At 39.9% G+C, this 20,870-nt stretch overlaps 1 protein-coding gene across 1 annotated transcript; it reads right to left on the reverse strand.

Annotated features, from left to right (window-relative positions):
* Positions 1-395: 395 nt before the first annotated feature.
* ywhaba (tyrosine 3-monooxygenase/tryptophan 5-monooxygenase activation protein, beta polypeptide a) lies at positions 396-20,235 on the reverse strand. The gene is made up of 7 exons (XM_034149911.1): positions 20,081-20,235; positions 12,967-13,127; positions 11,201-11,341; positions 6,946-7,069; positions 5,481-5,644; positions 4,623-4,718; positions 396-3,342 (listed from the first exon to the last, which is right to left on the reverse strand). Exons 2-7 carry the CDS (start codon positions 13,117-13,119, stop codon positions 3,286-3,288), a joined length of 735 nt encoding a protein of 244 aa, XP_034005802.1. The 5' UTR covers positions 13,120-13,127; positions 20,081-20,235; the 3' UTR covers positions 396-3,285.
* Between the last annotated feature and the right edge of the window lie 635 nt (positions 20,236-20,870).

Below are 20,870 nucleotides of genomic sequence, written 5' to 3' on the forward strand. Positions count from 1 at the left end.
TTCCAGACACACTTCCTGCATGCTGTGCATCTTAGAACCAGTGAACCTCAGCAGAAGTTAAAATACATTATAGTGGTAATAAACAGAGCGGGGCTGATTCGGAACTGATAAAACCTTTATTTCACTTTAAATTGTCTTTTACATTTTGTCCTGTTTATAACATGTAAGGTGAAACTAGAGCTGTTTTTTTTTTAAAAGACATACACAAAACTAGTATTACTTCTATAACCGGGGTGGGGGGGAGGTGTTGAAGGGATTTTTTTTGTGTCATTTTTTTCTTTTGGAGGGTGTCCTTAAGCTAAGTCTAAATGTTCACAACCACGTGCGCGCTAAGCAATAAAACCGTCACAGAAGCAAACTTTTTTTTGTTGTTTTTTTGGGTTATTTTTTTTTTCCTTTTTATTTTAAGCATAATACTGGTCAGTAAAAACAAAATGATTTGAGATACCAGATATACAGACAGGCTCGGTGCCACATTCACTACTGCATGGGATCATTTCTTCCTTAGAAAGCGTAGAATAACTGCCTTTTTGTTCAGCTAACGAGTAAAAGAGCGGCAGGGAGGAATTCTTTTTTAACCTTTTAAACTTCAGTGCATGAAAACATGTCCCCAGCAAAGGAAAATAAAACATTGAGACACATGACTTTTCTACACCTAAAGAGTGGAATGTCGAGATGTTAGTGACAAGGTTATTGTGACACTGAGTGGAGAAAATATAGATTTAAAGAAGAGGGGCTTTTGCTTTTCCAAAATCCGATGTTTCTCAAAGTTCCAATCGCTTTTGAACACGTACAGTATCTCGCCTTTTAAACAAGAGAAACTTTAACAGTTAAATCGACACAATTGTATAAGATCAGATCCAGAATATGTACCGTCAACTGCCGATTGAGCACTTTTCGGAGAGTTTAATCTAAAAAAGGCAACATGGACACATACGCAAGTTTATGACCTCCAGCCTGAAGAGTTTAACCAATCCGACGACAGGCTCTCTCCACTCACAGATGATTGACTGATCGGCTGCTGGGACATGTGGCTCCTTAACAAACATACCTGTGTGAACTCAAACTGCGGCGAGGGAAACCCCCGCTTCCTCATTTTAGTTTTTTAAAGAATCACATTGTTGGATTTGGTTACACCTTTGTCTCTTATTAATCCAACGTCCAGCTCTGAGATTACATTTGGTTTGCCTGTTTATTCAAGCTCAAGAAGGAGTTTTAATAATACAAATGTATGGTATTTATTTTAGCGCTTTTCCAAATTCTTAAAGTGCTTTACATTACATATATTAGACATGTAATACTGGGGGAATACCCACAGGAGCAACACGGCCGCATGCTGACTGCAACGGTCGAGGCGGGATTGAATTGGTGCTTCCCTGGTCTGATGATCGGCACACTCAACCACCGCGCCACAGCCCCCATTAACGCTAGACTAAATTCATGTTTTTAGGCAGTTAGCTGATACTCTAATCTTGATCCCTTTAGAGGAACAATCGCTAACTGCTGCTCATATTTAGGATTCTTAACTGCGCTGAGGGAAAACGCTGTTGCCTCATTGATTTTTATCAGAGGAGTCGTTGCTCTTGATCGGGTTACAGCTTTCGTAGTTAGTAATCCAAGTAGCATTTAGCCATTCTGCTCCATATATCTGGATCAAATAACCCCAAAACTCACCTCTTTTAAGCAAGGCTGAATACTTTTATTTTTGCCGCTGCCTTTTCATAAATCCAACAACTATTCATATCTTGAATTGTAACTACATTTTTAATAACTTTCCTATATTGTTTGAGCTCGTTCAAAATAGAATTATCTTGCCATTTTAATGATAGTTTTATTTTATTTGTCAGGCAGTTAGCTGATGCTCTTATCTTGATCCCTTTAGAGGAACAATACCCAACTGTTATTTCTATTTTGGAAATGAGGAAGCAGGAAATTGTCGATCCACAGACTGTTACACCACACCCCCCCGATGGTTGCGGTACATTTACACGGTGATAAATGACAGCTTGCATCTCGTCGGCGGATCAGACCATTCAGCAGCGAGTGGGAACTGTGTCAGTGACGGATATAAGAAGAGTTTTGGGGTTGAAAAGGAGATATATAAGTACCAAATAAAGTAATGTGGTCAAAAGTGTCCAAAGCAAGCGGCAGCGGACTGAAGTGGCTTCACGTTAACGGACAACATCGACCAACCGCTCTCCAAAAGACAGATTTACAGTTACACTCGAAAAATGTTTTACAATTTTACAGTTCTCAAAAAATGGAAAAGAAGAGTTTGATTTGTTACACACAGGAAGAGGAAGAAAATAGGCAATCAAAAATGAACTTCAGGGATCCACGGGAGCAGGCTTCTCCAACATCCAGGGAATGTTTTTAATACGTTTTCAGATCAGTTTCCGAACAGAATATAAATGGGGTTAGAAAATAATAAAAAATGCTTTACACAGCAGGTTCTGTTTTAGATGCGTCAGTGTCACAATACAGCCTTGTAGGACCCTTCTGTATAAACCTCAGCAGAATGGCACTGCTGCTCAAACACACACCCCCCCCCCACACCCCACAGATGTTTTATCCCCAGGATCTGGTGGCAAAGTGGAGGAAAAACTAAGCATCACAGTGTTTGTTGAAAATAAACAGACAGTTTAATAATTTCTTTTGTTTTGTTTAAAGTGGAATAAAACCAGCCATATGCCGGTAACACTAAGAAAAGCCAAAAGAGAAGGGGGGAGGATGACTACATGAGAGCGTTAACTCACTATAGGAGGGGGAGGAAGAGGGGGTCACTAGAAGTGCGTTAACTCAATAGATTTAGGGGGAAGGGGGGCAGGGTACGACTATATATGTGCATTAACTCACTGGGGGGGGAGAAGAACGGAGGAGGAAGATTAAACGAGGGAGTGGAGGAGGTGGGAGTCTAAGAGATTCATTTATTTCATTGTTTTTGGATAAAAAAAACCTCTGTGCGTGCTATAAGGTTTACCTTGGAGTGATCGGGGGGGGGGGGGGATCGTTGGGAGATGGAGTACTTTCTCTTAGCCCACCACCCCTATTTTTTGGATTTAAATATATATCTGTCTGAAGGTCAGGTGCTATTCATGCTGTTGGTTATACAGAAGGAGGTCGGGAGGCCGGAGCTGAAAGAGGGGGGGAATGAACGGGCTGTATGTGTACGAAGAGAGGAAGAAGAGAAGAAAGAGGGAGAGAGATAAAAGGAGGAGGGAGAGAGTTGGGGGGGGGGGGGGGGGGGGGGGGGGGGGGGGGGGGGGGGTAACAGTGAAGTGCGCTCTAGTTCTCTCCATCCCCGGCGTCGGCGTCGTCTCCCTGGTTTTCTGATGTCCACAGCTGCAGGACAGAGACACATTTGAGCCAATCAGAAAACGCCACGTCATCATTTACTCAGACAATTAAGTTGTACTTTATCTTATTTTCATCAAGATAGGACTCTTTATATCCCATGAGAAGACCAAAACCAACTAACCTGCCATCAAGTAAGTAAGTAAGTGTGTGTGTGTCCATCATGTTATTCCTCTGTGCTGGAGACCTCAATTGTTGATCAAAAACATTTAAACCACATCACTGTTTCACCAGGTGACATGCTCCCTAATACCAATGAACACACACCCTGGGTGTTTCTCAATCGCGAGCATCTTGCTTCAGAAGCGAGTCAAGAATACTTCCTGACATTCAGAAAACGAAGAGTGGAACACGCTAGCAAGTGTGCAGGTGTGCGTCATATGAGACGCCCCGCCTTACATCTTCCGCCACAGGTTTTGGAAATTGGTCCGTGCGCATTGTGGGGATTTTAAGACCGCAGGGTCTACTCATGTGCAGCCTCGATATTTCTCCTAACGGAGTACGCCGGGCTCGGTAGATTTCCAAGTATGCTGGAGATTGGAACAGTACTTCGGCGGCACTCGATGACGTAGTATGCTTGAAATAGTGGCTCTGCAGACACTGCTCTAGCACTATTTGTGCTAGAGCAGTGTCTGCTTTAAACTCAAGTGTCCAGCTGTTTGAAGAATTACTGAGCCCTTTTTAGGATGTGACATATATATATATATATATATATATACTGTTTTACAATGTTCCTACTCAGTCCACTGATTCCCAATGAAGATGTTAATATTAATATATATATATATATATATATATCATCCTAAAAAGGGCTCAGTAATTCTTCAAACAGCTGGACACTTGAGTTTAACTAAAACTAAACACTACTAAAAACTAGAGCGTGTATGAAAGAGGGAAAATGTGGGTTGGTATTGTAGAAAAGAAAGGTTATGTATACTCTATATCTGGTTACCGTGTTATATATGTGGATGTCCACATACTGAAACAGTTACAGGCCACACTGGCTCTTTACACTATCACTACAGCAGAAGGTAAGAGGAATAAGCTTTAATGACAAATATGTACGAGTACTCCTCTCATTGTGTGTTTTGTGATTTGATACACTGCAGTATCTGATCTGTGTGCAGGAAACTGAATCCACCCACAGCTTGATTGAATATTATTTGTACACAACATCCCCTGTATTCTATACTTTAGGATGCAGCACTGTCTTCACTCAGTTCAACACATGTTGTGGGACTGTATTTTGTGTCAGAGTGTGTACTCACAGTGAGGTTGTCCCTTAGTAGCTGCATGATCAGCGTGCTGTCTTTGTACGAGTCCTCGTTCAAGGTGTCGAGCTCAGCGATCGCCTCGTCGAAGGCCTGCAGAGGAACAGAGGCGTTAGAAAAACATAATGCTCATTTCTTTATGTAGTCCATATGGCTGGTTTCATGCTAATGTACCTACAGGATTCTAGCCATTTGTTTCTTTATAGCTCGTCACACTTTTGTATTTTCTTTAGATCAAAGATGAAGCTAAATGTGACTTCAATCCTCTAAACAAATGTACACGGGTTCAATTAGAGTACTGAGACAACAGAAGATGAGCATCTATCCTGGGAAAAGGTGGCAGAGTGGACAGTATATCACTTCTTTTTCAGAAAAATATTAAAATTACATGATTAGGACTAACAATGTAATCCCTTTATAAAAAAAAAATATGTTTTTTTAAATACTAGCAATTCTTTGATTAAGTTGGATTTTTGTATTACCTTTGACCATTTAGTAAGGTAAAAAGCAACAAAAAAAACCGTTGCACTCACTTTTCCATTTATCGGTTTAAGACATCAAATTGAAACAAAGGCACACAGACTCTTATAACTGTTCACATTAGTTACATGTATTCCCCTTACACAGAAATAAGTCCTTAGAGTGAGCCCCGCCTGAGCATTTGAAGGAAACCCTTTTTAAATATTCTCTTTTTAGTGTGGGGCTTTTACAGTCTGACATGTTAGAAATGTCAGACTGCTTTTCTCAGCTGCTGGCGGAACATGGCTCCTCCTTTAAATGCTAGCTGTGCAGGAAGCCCCCCCCCCCCCCTTCAGTACCACAAACATGAAAGCCAGGGGTCTGAGGAGCACCCACCTGCTTGGCCAGAGCGCAGGCCTGCTCGGGCGAGTTGAGGATTTCGTAGTAGAACACGGAGAAGTTGAGGGCCAGGCCCAGCCGGATGGGGTGTGTGGGCTGCATGTCCTTCTTGCTGATGTCGAAGGCGTTCTGGTAGGCCTCCTGAGAGCTGTCCACCGTGTCTGCACAGAACAACACATCAGCTTCACTTTATCATCTCAAGTCATCACAACTGTCCCTACAAAACTCTTTTCTGCAGGAGCGGTAAGAAACTGTAACAGGTTTTATAGTCAAACTTGATATGAATGTAAACAATAGTAAAACAAATAAATAAAAGACGTCTTGGCCGATTTGGAAAATGTTGGAGTGTATTGGGGGTTATTCAGGATGCTGAATCCATTTCTGACCATTCCAGGATCAAAAATGGCAGTATTAACCAGAAAGTGGCCATATATATGTACTCTGTGGGCTGATTTGAAATACAATGACAATTGTTGCGACCATTGGATATAGAGAGCACAAGATGTCTCCTAAATCCACCCAAAACGTATGAAAATCAGCCCACCGAGAGTATAAATATCGGCATTTTCTTTAAAAGACCGATATACTACAGAAATAGACATATTATAGTAGCAGAAACATATATACATATAATCTATAGTGGTTTAAAAAAAAAAAAGGTATCCCAATACAGAGATGACATTATATACTGTGCAACTATAGGCATATGTGCACCATTAGAGATTCTGCAATACTGATTTGAGCAGACATGGAAAAGGACAGAGAAAGATTAAAATCAGTATAATCTGTCCAGTAATTTGTCAGCTTTTTGAAAATAAAATAGGAGAAAGACATACAGTAAAAGTATTTTATTTATTTTGTTAGGGTTTAAAATATAAAATAGTATAAATTAAATATTGCACTTCGTGAAGTCAGGCGAGTATTTATTTATATCTGAACCTGGAACAATTACAATTATTGTTCACCGGCACCATAAAGCTGCCATTTAGAATAAAAACTATTTATAAAAACAAAATAATCAAATGTGATAAGGAAGGGATGGTTATTTTAATCGGAATAACACTTTCTGCACCTCGATATACAGCGTAACCTTATATAAAATGAAAAGTCCTGTGATTTAAGATTACTTTAGGAACATGTTCCAAGTGAAGCATGAGGTTTGATAATAAAAAAAAGGTAATAAAAAGCCACTTTACGGCGAGCAATAAAACTAGTTACCTTGGTTTGTTTATTAAAAAAGGAAATATTTACTTTGAGCAACACAGCAACTGACTTTAGCCATAAAAAAGGACTCTGGTGAGAAATCGTCCTTTAACTGGTTTAAACGTTAACTGTAGCTCAAAGGAGTCTCCTAAATGATAAGTGCTTATCTGCTCGCTCCTATACAACATTGCTTATGTTGCTGACAAAACTAAAGTAATAGAACAATGAGAAAGGCTTTTTATTAGTGTCAAACACTCACTCTTCTTTGAGTCTCCAGAGGCCACCTCTGACAGGTATCTGAAGTAGTCTCCTTTCATTTTGAGGTAGAACACCTTGCTCTCCGCCATAGTTGCATTTGCAATGAGGAATTTTTCGAGCAGATCCTGAAACAGAAGAGAGGAGCAGAAGGGTTTATGAGCAGAAATATAAAGAACAGGGCAGCAGTCACACAGAGCAGCCTGCCAGTGTACCAGTCAATGGGCAACTGGATTAGACGGTGTTACTAATACATGTCAGGCCCTTCCTACAGGTTTAACCATACCCTGACACGTGCACTTTGCATCGGCCAATCGCCTCACAGAGAATGGGGGTCAGGTCAGACCCATGGATGTATAAAGAGAACAGAATACAAAGTTGGAGGCGGGACCCCGTTCATCCTTTGAGAGTCGCTTGGTGGCACATGAAGCCAAAATGGCCTGACTAGCAAAAATACCCTCAGATCATCCGTGGACTTTGGTCCCATGAGCATGTGACTTGTGTTGTCCTCAAGCCCCGCCTCCAATCGCTCTGGGAAATATCAGAAAATAACTCTGGATTCAGATCTTAGTTAATTTTACACCTTTTAGGACGTAATGATTTAAACCAGGGCTTTTAACCCTCTGAGACCCACATAGGACATTTCCGTTTTTGTATATTTTTATGTTTTGCCTTATAAATTGTCATTTCTTTACAGTATAATCAAGTTTTACACATCCCAGAAATCAGCACAACCTCAGCTAATGATATATGTCACTCATTAGAGACTTATATACAATATAATAGGGGATATTTGCCCATAAATAAAAAAATTGAGCTTGCATTTTTTACTTATTTCATTAAAAAGAACTGCGAACCATAACATTGAAAGAAACATTCAATACAGAAAATTGCACACATTTATTATCATTGTATCAGAACTGATTAGAAGATTCTAACTTATTCTGTTCATTAGTTATGCCCATTCTTTTGGGCAGTGTCCATGGGCGTTTTTTTTGCGAGGAATTGTCATTTTTTGTCCTGCGAATTTTGAAGACTACATTTTTTTTCATTTAATCGTTTATTTGGCAGGGACAATGCACAGTAATGAACACTTAAAACATTCAAATGTGTCAAGCGTAACAGTGCCAGATTTAGCTTTGAGCTAATTTCCATCTGCAGTCCCTCACATAAAACATTTAAGAAAATTACATTTTACAAACATAGCAAAAACAAAATACATGATATGCAAAAAGTGCAAAAGAGCACCGGCTGTTGTTATGCCTGCTGTGACGTCAAGTTACTCCGTTCTCCGCTTGTAAATATGCCGTTACAAGCTTCATAGTTGTATTTATCATCTAAATTTGCCGAAACAAGTTTAATATTCTGAAAGCCAAGACTTTGTTTATTTGAAATCAGATGAAAACAAACTGTAACGGACCCTGCCGTGTTATCTATGATTACTATACGCCTTACATTCATAATTTCAGGCGGAGAGAGGGGGGGCGGCGCTCCGGAAGAGCAGATTGCGAGTGAGAGGTGCAAAAATGTATTTATCATGTGATTTTGGAAATAAAAGTTTCATATTCTGAAAGCCAAGACTTTGGTTATTTAAAATCAAACAAAACACCCGAACCCCGAAAAACTAATTTTTTACGCAAATCCACGTTTATTTTGAAATGAGCCGTTGCGACTTCCGGTGAGACTATCCGCATCTTTTAAAACTTTACGCACATTCGTTTCACCAAAATAAGTAAACGCCTCTCAATGAAAAACTTAATAGAGTTGTTTATAGCCGTTTCTGTAGTTTAAGAGGAAACACACGGCATGTCTCTGACTGAAACAGCTGAGAAGTTATGACGCTTTGAACACAACGTGATATTTGGGATCGTATACGGCCCCGTGGGTCTCAGAGGGTTAACGCACTGGGTCCTTGGTTAACCTAAAAAATGTGATTCTATGCTAATTTACAGACGTCTCTTTCCCAATGCAAATCAATAGGAAAATTGTTTTTTTTTGGCCCCAATGATATCACGGAGTGACATGGAAGTTGTAGTACTGCTGTTTGGCCACTACGAACATTTGCATCAATGTCCCAGTTACTTCCTTGGGGCTTGGCTTCACCCAACAGAAACACACCTCTTTGCTAATGAGCTCCCCATTGATATCAGGACAGCAGGAAGTCTACACATCTTGCTTTGCAGACCCACCTCTCCCCACTGCATGTTGGCAAAAAAAAAATCTTTAAATAGTTTGGCTTATCATTTTTGTTTATTTATGCTTTCAAACACTAATTGTAAGACAATTTGTTAAAATTGCAGCTTAATGAAATGTATAAATAAATATTAGTATTTAATAGGCTGAAAACGGCTACTCTACAAATAATTTCTACCCCATTACAAAGCAGAACTCAAATATATTTGGGGAAGAAATCTCATTTTAGCTTTCGGTCCAATCATCTGGTAATATCAACCTTGATCAAGGTGACTGACATTTTTGTGCTGCTGATGAATCAGAGCTTTAAGGACAGCGTGTCTTCCCTCCCTTCATTCCTTCAGCACCACATCACTGCAGAGGCTTCCAGTTTGACCTTGAAGATATTATTAGAAGTTGGCACAGGCGCAAAAAAATGTGTCTGTTTTGACCTTGAGCAATTTCTGTGTGAGGGTTGCTGAGGAAGCTTCAATCTTTTTCAAAAGGCATAAACTGGTCAAAAACCACAGAGAAAACATGTTTTCTGCCAGCATCTTGAGCATAATGAACTATAAGCAGCGGAAGAAGACCTTTAACACGGCCTTACCTCGCATCTTTCAGATCCTTTTACAGTGTGTTAAGGCAACACTGACCATAAACACTGGGTAATTATTGTTTAGAGAAAATTCAGACAAATCATACTTTTGGTTATCATTAAATGTAGAGCTTTTAGTTTACAGAAAACTCTAGTGCTAAACTGGGTGCAGGTAGGAGGTAACTGAATTGTTTAAGATCATCTTTTATTTGGACAAATATAGAATATGGAAGGGAACAGGTCTGCCTTGAAGGAAAAGAGTTTTGTTCTAAATCTAAAAGAGGCCACCTGCTGGTGTAGGGATTAACGTTTTTGCAAACCCTTTTTTTGTTTCTGCAGAATTATAAATTGCTGGAGTGAGTCTTAAAACCTGTTTAAATAAGTCATCATTTGAGCATACAAGGCTTTGGATTTTTATTTCCATTAGATTCTCAAAATAATATCTGTTGCTTAAGAGATTTTTACATTTTGTTTAACGATATCAAAAGCATCAGTACATCCCCGACGGGTTAACATCCAGCCGCTAATCTAACAAATTACACGCCTTTCAGTGTTTCCCACAGATATGAAATGTACTTGTGGTGGTAGCCGGGCACGAGGTGGGTGGCTTTGTGACATGCAACATGTGACAAACGACAAATACGTGTGAACTTTAACAACATTAAAATGAACCTTTCTGTTGGTCGCTTGTTAGCAGACCGTTCACGCGATAGCAGAGCGAACAGGTACAGGAGGCGTAGAGCGAGGGATCATTGTCCACTAGTTAATCGATTGCAGATGGCGTCCTGCTCGCGGACGGATACAAAAATAAAGTCTATGTGTGGGAAACCCTGCCTTTAGTTTAGCGTTGGTGACTTGGAGTCATGCGTGCGTGATGTAGTTTGTTCATAGCCTCAAAAATCTAAAAGTGGAGAATATCCTGCTGAACAAAACATTTAAATATCATAAATATTTGTTGGCCAAAGACCTTATTTTCTGCAATATTGGTAAAATAAAAATTCCCTGTTATCTTTTTGTTAAAGATTACAGGGAGATGCTAACTTTAAACATATGTCATCCCTCGACAACTTTCCAACAGCTGTTTAGGCCTGAGCTCAGAAAGGCCAGACTCACAGGTTCATTTAAGAAAACGTCTTCAGTCTCATGACTTCTGGAACCTTCATATAAGCAGGCAGCCCACAGACACTCACGCCACTTGTGCTGCCTTTCCAGCTAAGCACTCTCCTCCCTCTGCACCAAGTAAAGGCAACAAATATACCCATGTGGGGTGGGAGGACAAGAAAAGAAGAGTGAGAGGGAAAGTAAAGCTTTGTTTGACAGACCTAACAGCTGCCAGTGCTGCTAGCAACGTTATTGCATTCCATGTGACTGTTCTCTCCTCAGCCAGGAGGATTCAGCTCTGGTGTTTTCTTCCGCCATTTTTATACCTTATATTCCACTTCATTTATTTTCCGTCCCCCTCGTTCCCTGCCTCCCCCATCCCTCTCCGTACCAGCACGTCGTTGCAGATTTCTTGGAGTTCAGTCTCGATCTTCATACGGTATTCGCGAGCCATCTGCTGTTTCTTATCGTTCCCGTCCGTCTTCTGCTCGATGCTGGAGATGACGCGCCAGGATGAGCGGCGGGCCCCCACCTGATGGCAACAACAACCAAAAGAACTTCACTAACGGACGACATCTGAGCTGCAAAGATACATATTCAGTAAGAGAGTAACCACCATAATAGGGCACAATTGCTATGTACTTGACAAATAAACAACACAGACATTATTTGAATTGCATTCAATATTTGAAAGAAATGTGGCTGTTTCCCTGTCATTGAAATGTATAAAGACTTAAATAAAAAATAATTAAAACATGTAAATTAAGATAATCTAATCTGACTCCATATACAAAGACTATCTTTCTCATTCTAGCATTAGTATGTGATCATGAGCATCATGTGAGAGGAGTGTGGCTCATGAACTAAACATACTAACAAAGGGACTTGCACCATGCTCATGGTTACAGCTAGGATGTACATGCAACAAGAAAAAGTACATAGTAGTCCTCAATGCTGGCAAACGGACGAAAAAGATCAAGTAAAGCTCAACGATAAAATGAGCAGCAGTGCTGGAAAACCTGAGGCTCCGGTTACGTAATATCTGCTTTAGAGTTTGAAAAAAAATAATCATGAAAAACAAAAAAGATAGAAGTGCAGCAAATGTCAGACTACACATTATTTAAAGAGAGGCTACATTTGAAGATATTAACTCCCTGTAAATGCTAAAAATACATCAGGGGAAGGAATATTTTTTGTAAGCTATAATAGAAATAGGCAAGTCCTGTAGAAAGACTTACTAAACAGTAAGACTTTGCTTAAAAAATTAAAAAATGGCATTTAATCAAGTGATGAGTCAAGATAAGCCACATCGTACAGTGGTTGCCCCAAACCACAGCAGAGTTTTGAGAATAAATCTGCCCTTTTTAAGACAGGACAGAGGCCATGACTTCAGACGCAGCTGTTTCTAGATGCTTTGGGTGTTAAATCAATCTCCTAAAATGCCTCATAGGTGATTATTATTACAATAGATCTTGGCGCAATAGAAAACAATTATACATGTGATGGAGCTAATATAAATGGATTAGTTCTAATTCTTTCAACAGGCTATGTGTGCAGCACAAAGTGTGCGTGGAGAGCGACCGAGTGAACTGCTGTATCACTTTGACCGCTGGCGGGTTTTCTGTCGGTCTTTTAGGCCACGAGCAGTCAATGGTCAATCTGATCTAATGACCAATCTCCTCTAAACCCTGTATACTGCTCTGCTCCTGATTTATGCATACCACTTATAACAGTTATCTACTTTAACCCTTTAACTGGATATGCATGTTGTTGGCTACAGGGAATCTGCATTTCTATTTCCATGGACTTAGTTTGCATTAATTTGTCTCTTAATATAAACACAATTTGTTTTATATTCAAACAGCTAGTTTGATGTTAACTCATTCAACCATGTGAAATTATTATTTTCCTAATAGAGGATATTCATATTTGTTATTCTTTAGCTTAGACTTAGGGAATAATTAACAGTTAAATAAGTTGATTTATGAAATAATTTCAGAAAATGTTATAAGCCCTGTGTAGCAAAACGTTTTTAGACAACCATTAGCTCTATATTGGGAATTAAACCAATCCATGAGCTGACTGTACAGTTATAGTCTGAGCATGGATATAGGGGTAAAGAAAAAATAATTAAGCGCCCTTAGAGGGATGCCATACCACGTTCTTGTAGGCGACAGACAGCAGGTTGCGCTCCTCGTTGCTGAGCTCTGGGACCTGCTCCGTCACCGCCTTCATGGCAGCCGCCATGTCGTCGTAGCGCTCGGCCTGCTCGGCCAGCTTGGCTTTCTGCACCAGGTCGTTCTTATCCATTTTTTAGGCTGCAGGGGGAAAGAGCAAAAGACAGAAAATAGATTTAGCTTTTGGATTTCAGGCGTTAAGGTTCTTATGTTACCAGCGGGAATATGCTAAATAAGGAAGAACGACCAATAGAGGCAATGAGCGAAATGCAAGAGAAAGACCTGGTGTGTAGTATCTGAGGGAACATCATACAGGTAGAACAAGGTGAAAAGGAGTAAAGATTAAGGTTAGGGACACCACAAGTGTGGAATATTGGGCTTGAAGCTGAAAATGGTATGAAGATGCTTAACCATGAGGCAAATACTTAGACAAAAGCTAATTACTCATCTACCACTGATACAATCCTAAGATCACTCACAGAATCGGTTACAAATAAAATGCTCCAGTGAAGGTCTAACTGCACTTGATAAAATGTCAAAAACCTTTTCAGTTCCAGCTCCCAGTTGTTTCATCCTCAAGGGCTTTGTGCTCGCCAGATGAATCTGATGGTCTAAGTAGGCCACAGCCTCGCCTCCATCTCCTTTTTATCTACGCATCTCACAATGAGTCCTCCACTATGGGCTTTTAGCCTCCTCATTTACATATCTAATTTATTGGAAGAACGTGTAAATCCCTTATTTCTACACTTACAACTGCTTGAGTACAAACTCAAACATGGCGAGGTTAACATGTTAATACACCCACAGCTGATTCAGGATTTACTCTCACATCTGGACACGTTCCAGTTTTTAGACGCTTTGCGTAGTAACCACCCCTCCACTAGTGAAATTAACTCACCGCCCTATTGTGTTTAAGTATCTTTCGAGCTTAACTGACCTCTAACCCCCAAGGCAGGGGTTGAGTATTTTGCCTTCCTACACAGGGTAGAAAAGGTTTATTCTATGATAAATACAACAATAAAATATATTTTTTGCGATTTGTTTAGTTTTTGGTATCTATTACATCTTAGTATCAAAGCTAGGGATGGGTATCGAGAACCGGTACTAAGTCAGTACCGGTACCTGATTGGACGGTATTGGTATACCGTTAAGCCGCTGGACAAACGGTGCTGCTATCGGTATATAAATTACGCTACTTCCTTAGTTTAAACAATTCTGGTTGGTTGGGAACCCTCATCCCGTGTGACGTATCCGGCTTGAATACACCACTGATTGGCCACTGTGAATGCCACTCGTCCTCTCTCCTAACAGCGCTCTTATTATTGTGAGACTCCCGGGGGCAGACCATAGGGGCAGACGCAACATCTTGCTAGAAACAGCGTCTCAAGGCTTCTTAACATTTAACAACCTATTAGTGATGCATACCCGCTCAACGGGAAACACTCAGCTAACAGACGATATTAACCATTTTACCTACACGGAACAGAAGTCCAACACCAAGAGTCTAAAACAACACTTAGCAAAATGGGCTAACGGGGCTAACGGCTACTTTAGCACATAACTGGCAAAAGCGATATTTTCTACGTCATATCACATGAAAGCCGATTCCATTGGTGTAAAGGCCCTGACACACCAGGCCGAAATCGGCCGTTTTCGTTAGTCGGACGACGAAGCGTGCCCTGTCGCAGGGCGAACACGGCGACGCAACAGTCGGCGAGTTCTCTGGTGACTGCTTGGTGTGTCAGGGCCTTAAGTCTCATCACTGTACGACCAAAACTCACTGAACTAGCAGCCAGGAAAGAGCAAGAAAACATCTTCACTTTACGTAGCCATGATGATAGTTATGTCTTACCTTTGCTGTTTTGTGATCAAAAGTTGTGTTTAAGGGCATAAAAACAGTTACTCCAATGTCTCTGTGTAACTTTAAAATGATTACCGAGTGATACTCCATCATTACAATTATAAATAATAAACGCAATAATGGTTAGCCGACCGGAGCTTCCGGTTTAGGAGGTGCGCACGCAGCGTCTCGTTTTAACTGAATAATGGTCATGTTTACATGGATTTATGAACTGCCCCTAATTACCGCCCCCCTTCCTGAGACACACTGTCAAACACACTCATACCTGCTTGGTATGACATTGAAAAAGTTACATTAAATAATAAATACAAATAAATTACAATAAAATGACTTGTTTAATCTTCACATCTTGTAATCATGTCTATAATTATGAGCACCAAATTATTGAAAAGTATAAAAAAATACCGGTATCGATAAGCAGTATCGGTATCGATAGAATCCTAACGATACCCATCCCTAATCAAAGCTCTTCAAGTATTTGCATATTTTTTTTTATATAACATATTCTTCAGTTTTGGAGTAATCTTAAACTGCCATGGATACCAAGTCCTAATTTTATGTAATATAATCCTCTGAAAGTGAAAAGAAAACCCAGCCAAATAAAAGCATTATTTTCAAGTAATATGAAAAAGAATGAGTAGCCTGTGGTCTGACTTCTATGTTAAAATGTGCAATCATGTGTAGGGAAACTGCAAAAGAGCATAAGATACAATGTCAACATAATTATCCATCATCAAATCCTTTTGTACAAGAATGAATGATTGATGCTAATTTTGTGACTACTAAATCTTAATTTGGGTAAAACAATTGCAAAAGGTATTCAACCTCTTGAGTTATCAAAAGTATAATCTTCAAATTGTGTTAGGGTTGGGCGCTATAGAGGAAATGAAATATCAGCACATTGATTCAAGAATGCACTGTTGGGCAAAATGACTAAGTGGGAAAAGGCAAAGAATAGAAGAGTCAAGTTCAGAAATTCATATTTTTTACGGCAATGCTGCTTTTAAAACCAGGAAATGAAACTCGTAAATTATATTATATTACGATTGAGGATTTCTAAAAGTTATGAATATATCTAGTTTCATACTAGGATAGTGATATATTGCACAGCCCTAGATTCTGTAATTGGAGATGTTCATAACACCTTTTCAAATGGGAACACTGCTATTTTCCTGCCTATTGTTCTTTGCAAGAGGGCTGAATCTATTTTGTTTCAAGGGGACTGTGGGAACCAGCAACTTTCAAATCCTGCCACAAACTCTTGATTGGACCGAGGTATAATATAACCACTCCAGGACATTTTTAGTTTTAAGCCTTTCCTTTATGAATTTGTGCTGGAAAAATAAATCCCCTAAGTCACAGTTCTCTAAAAAGACAGCAGGGACCTTTACTATTGCATTCATATCAAGGTGTCTGCCTTCACACACAGCTTCCCCACAGCCTGGCAGGCCACCAGCAGGTGCCATGCTGATGTGCAGGGCACGACTCAAGCACAATGCTCAAAAAGCCACACTTTTCATGATCACTTTATAGATCCTTTGAAAAATTCGGAAGATCGACCACCATTTCTTGCAGACACCAAGTATAACAAAGATATTGTAAAAAATGTTTTTGCCAGAAGTAGCTTTTTCTTTAAAGTATTAAAGCACCCATCAATATTGCACTCGTCTAAACCTGTCTCTAAGAGCCGAGTTAGCGTCTTCTGCTAGTACTCTCCAAACACGAAAAAAGTATTTTGTGGGAATATTCACAGCTGTGCCATATACATTTCCATTTCTTACTGATCCTAAAAGGAAAAAAAGGCTATTTGGGGATATTTATTTGTTATTTTAAATCACTTGAAATTGTTTATTTGATATCTTTAGTAATATTTCTGTTTTGGATAACAGTGATTATATTAGGCCTGTCAAGTGTACATTGTCAGGTTTACGTCAAAGCCACTAGATGGCACAGAGGCTTCCGTGGCGATTATTACGCTTTCCATATTCAAATAGTTGTACTCGTACGGCTTCTATTAGTTATCTTATGTTTAATTAATGGTGTTAAATAAGTGTGCATATTTTGTTCACTACATGTCAAAATATTGCTCGGTCAATCTTTTTGCTCATGCTTGTCAGCTACTTGTAATTGTCAATAAATCACTCATTGGCCCGGAGCTATTTAAAAAGCACTTGCCACTCTAGGGTTGAACAATATTTACTATTGCTCAATATTGTCAATCAGCACAGACTTAGTCATACTATTTATACAGTGGCATTCCTTTAATATGTCTGGTTGTAGCCAATGGGACATTTTGTAAACCAAGCAGGAATTATTTACTGACTATTTTTTATAAATGTTTCATCAATGTAATTATTTTTGATATTCAATTTGCTTGATTAACTAAATAGATACATTCAACAAGAGTGCAGACTTTGCGACTGATTGAACCAGCAAATGTTAAAAAAAGAACAAAAAAGTGTTCACACATTTGAACGTGCTGCCACTCTATTGCACTTCCTGTGGTGTGCAGGGTCATTATTAGCCTCTCAGCTGGGAGCGTGCCAGTGGCACAGTTCTAGTGCTGATTCAAGGGGTGAATCGTAAAATCAATTTTCTGCTGATATTGAGTAGTCCCATTTGTTCACCAAAAAACAAAATGGTGAGACCATTAGTGTATGGGACCATTATAAATCCCCAGCATAATGTTGACTAGGTGGTCTGGATCTGATGGTTTTAATATAGCGGCTTTACATTACTTTCGAGGGAATGAAAAAACTATTTGTTTGTCATTAAAATCATCCAGATAAAGCAATAAACACAGCATTTTTAAAAGCACCACACCAGTTAAAATCATGGTTCAGTGAAAACTTGTTTTACAACAAATGTTTAAAATGAACTGTGCTAAATGGCTCTATTTTCTAGAAATATTAATATAACAATCATTAAGACCCATTTAAGCTCAAATGCTAAACACTTGATAATTTGCTCACTTATCATGACAGAAATAATAATAAACCAAATGCATGGATATTAACTTTAGCCGAGAAAGGCGAGGCAAATTCAGCAGCACCTTTCCAATACACATTATTTTATGAGGTATTGGTGCAAAATGGTTCACTTGCTGCAGCAAAAATCAAACCAACATGTTAAGTGTGTCGTTAAAAGTTACAATATGCATGACAACATGATAGTCAAACAACCAGACAACATGGCGTTTTATTCTGTATGGAGTCATGAAAACACTGTAATGATAAATAATAATGGAAAGCATGTAGGACGCTTTAAAGATTAACAGGGCGCAATTTGAATCACTTGACCTGTTCATGTTCTCTAGTCTTTTGGCAGTCTCAGGTTAACTTACTTAATTCCTATAAAAAAATGTCAGTGTACATGATTCTATATGTTGTCATTGATTTAAAAGTCTCCCAATAGTATAATGAAAGTGACAGAAATAAGCAAAGTGTTAATACCAGGGAAACAGGTTATTCAACAGTGTTGAATAGGAAGTGAATCTTCAGCATGCTTCAGGCTGCATGTGACATTCATGCTGTGCTCTCATTTACACCACCGTGATTTACTACACATCATGGTATACTATAATAGTAAAACACCTTATAACATTTATCATATACAATCATAATTCAACAAAGTATGTTAATGTGACATTGACTATATATATATATTTATTAATAGAGTACCATTAATAATATAATTATACGTTATCCTAGTGTACACTGTATACATACACTACTGCTGCTATACATCACATCACCGTCGTTTGATCATGTTATTCGTCCAAAAATTCATTTTATAGCTTCCAACTTTTATTCTATTCCTAATGTAGTATTATTTCACTAATATGTTAAATTTCTGCTACAGTCCATTTTGTAATTATTTCTCCATTGAATTGCCTTTACACCCGTATTTCCCCGCTGTGGATCAATAAAGATCCATCCTTTAGTATGCGTTAGAGGCTAATCCGTTTCATTTTAGCATCCTGAAGTTAGCATTTAGCATCGTGTATAATGCCGCGTATTGCAGTCAGAAGTAATGAAGGGTTAGTTGACAGACGCATCAATCCGCACAACGGTTAGAATTTATCCAAATTAGTCTCTTTGGTGAGCTAAAATCATCTGGCACGACACCAACATTATTCTCTGAATTACCACTGATGTTATACAGCCATCTAACGTGAGCTAACGGCTAAGGTTAACAGGCTTATGCGCAACGAAAAAAATGGGGTTCACCATCTTTAATAGACCCGAGATACACTGAACAGCCTAAAAACCAACCCCCCGGTTAACATTTTCCCAATAAGCGTTTAAAGCCCTCAAGGGGGTGGATATTCTGGTTTGTAATAGCGTTTAGTCGGCCTGCCAACAGCTACGCCCTCCTTGTCGCATTCCCCTGCGGAATTTTAAGATGGAGAGATAGATTACCGCTAGCTGGCAACTAGCATGCTAACGGAACGTCACAGTACGGCCGCTGGCTTGAATCGTTAGCTTAGCTGACCCCGTTACATTATGTGCCGACGCCAAGATATTGGCTTAAATAGCTGGATGGTTAAATACGGCATGTTCTACGTCGTCACCGCTTTAATCTGTCGGCAAAATGATATCGAGCGAATTTAAAATGGTAGCCGCATTTGAGGGGGAAACTCCCGGGAAATAGGGAGGGTGTGTTAGCTTCACTACGCCATAACGGACCCGAGCTAGAGCCATCGTTATTAATCACGCTGCTGTTCGAATAACGGGACCCGATGCGTCGATTCCCCGGGGTATAGACACATTACATTACAAGACTCTTGTTAAACATCGTGTTCTGAACTCGCTGTACTTTAGCATTTTAAGCTAAAAATGCTTCTTTCACGACGGCCTGGACACGGCCGCCTCTAAGCTGTCAAAATGGCCAAACTTGGGTGCCGCTTGCTTCTCCCTCCCTACACGGTCACCGCGCACCATCATGCATGGCATCGACCGGAGTCTGGGCCTTTACACATCTACAATTCCCGTCACATTATGCAACACAAAGAGCTCTGGCGGCGCAACGCCAGGTGTTCTGTGTGTTATTTCTCGCTATTTTATCCAGTGGTCTCGGCCTAAATCCTCGCACCCAGCCCCTAACCACAATAGGTACCTTACGCCGCAGAGGCAGGGGAATGGGGCCACCGCTGGGTCTGCTGCTCCCCTCTAAAAGAGTGTCGTTACCCTGTACACAAAACAATAATCGAGTGATATGCAAGTGAACTCACATTTCGAGCGTGCAAGGAATCCCGATTTTATTCTCTAAACGATGGGAGTTTATCAAGCCGTCCTCCGCTCGCTGCTCAGGGTATTCAGGGCAGTACCACTTCCGCCTGCTCTGACACTTCCGCTTCCTCTAAACTCCACCCCTCCCCCCGCCAGTATCCATGGCAACCGAGCCAGGGGGTTTCCTGAGCATCTTTCAAGGGGCTTTGACGTCAGGAGGACCATGGCAACCGCTACAGGATGACGTGCGCCCCGGTCTCCGTGGCAACTGTCTCCATGAGGCCCGCTGCTGCTGTCGTATCTGAGTTCACCATCGAGTCAGCTGACACAGCCTTGTGTGGGTTACACTGATTTCATTTTTCTTCATATATTCCAACAAGCAGGTATTTTTCTCCCACTGCACCACCTACACAACCACTGCAAACCCTGCAACACCATCAACCATCCTACATTCATCTTTACATTTCTATTTGTGATTTCTACATGGTTGTAAGGTTCATTTATTCACCCTTTACAATAATGGTTGCACAATTATACGTAATTGGTTGCCCCTTCAAGCTACAAGCCTGTAAAACATATAGCCTATACAAATATTACAATTGTAATAGCCATCATGCAAAGACTTTGCTTTGACTCATTATTCTGAACTACACATTGATTGCACAATTTATGGCTGTGTTATATTGACACCATAATTGTTTAGATTGAGCCCACATCAGCCTTGCTTTCATTCTTGCATTGCTGCCTGCAACCGTGAATGATTCCCCAGGAAAATGAAGGCTCTATTTAATA

This window comes from Trematomus bernacchii, unplaced genomic scaffold (assembly GCF_902827165.1).
Source record: "Trematomus bernacchii unplaced genomic scaffold, fTreBer1.1, whole genome shotgun sequence".
In the NCBI taxonomy this organism is placed as follows: Eukaryota; Metazoa; Chordata; class Actinopteri; order Perciformes; family Nototheniidae; genus Trematomus; species Trematomus bernacchii.

Bases quoted from the DNA above. Each gene is read 5' to 3' on its own strand.
- ywhaba (XM_034149911.1), bottom strand. From the start codon at position 13,119: ATGGATAAGAACGACCTGGTGCAGAAAGCCAAGCTGGCCGAGCAGGCC. The intron at 7,070-11,200 runs GTACGGAGAGGG...CTTCTGTTTCAG, and splicing joins AAATCTGCAACGACGTGCTG to GATCTGCTCGAAAAATTCCT. The intron at 4,719-5,480 runs GTGGGTGCTCCT...GTTCCTCTGCAG, and splicing joins CCTGCGCTCTGGCCAAGCAG to GCCTTCGACGAGGCGATCGC.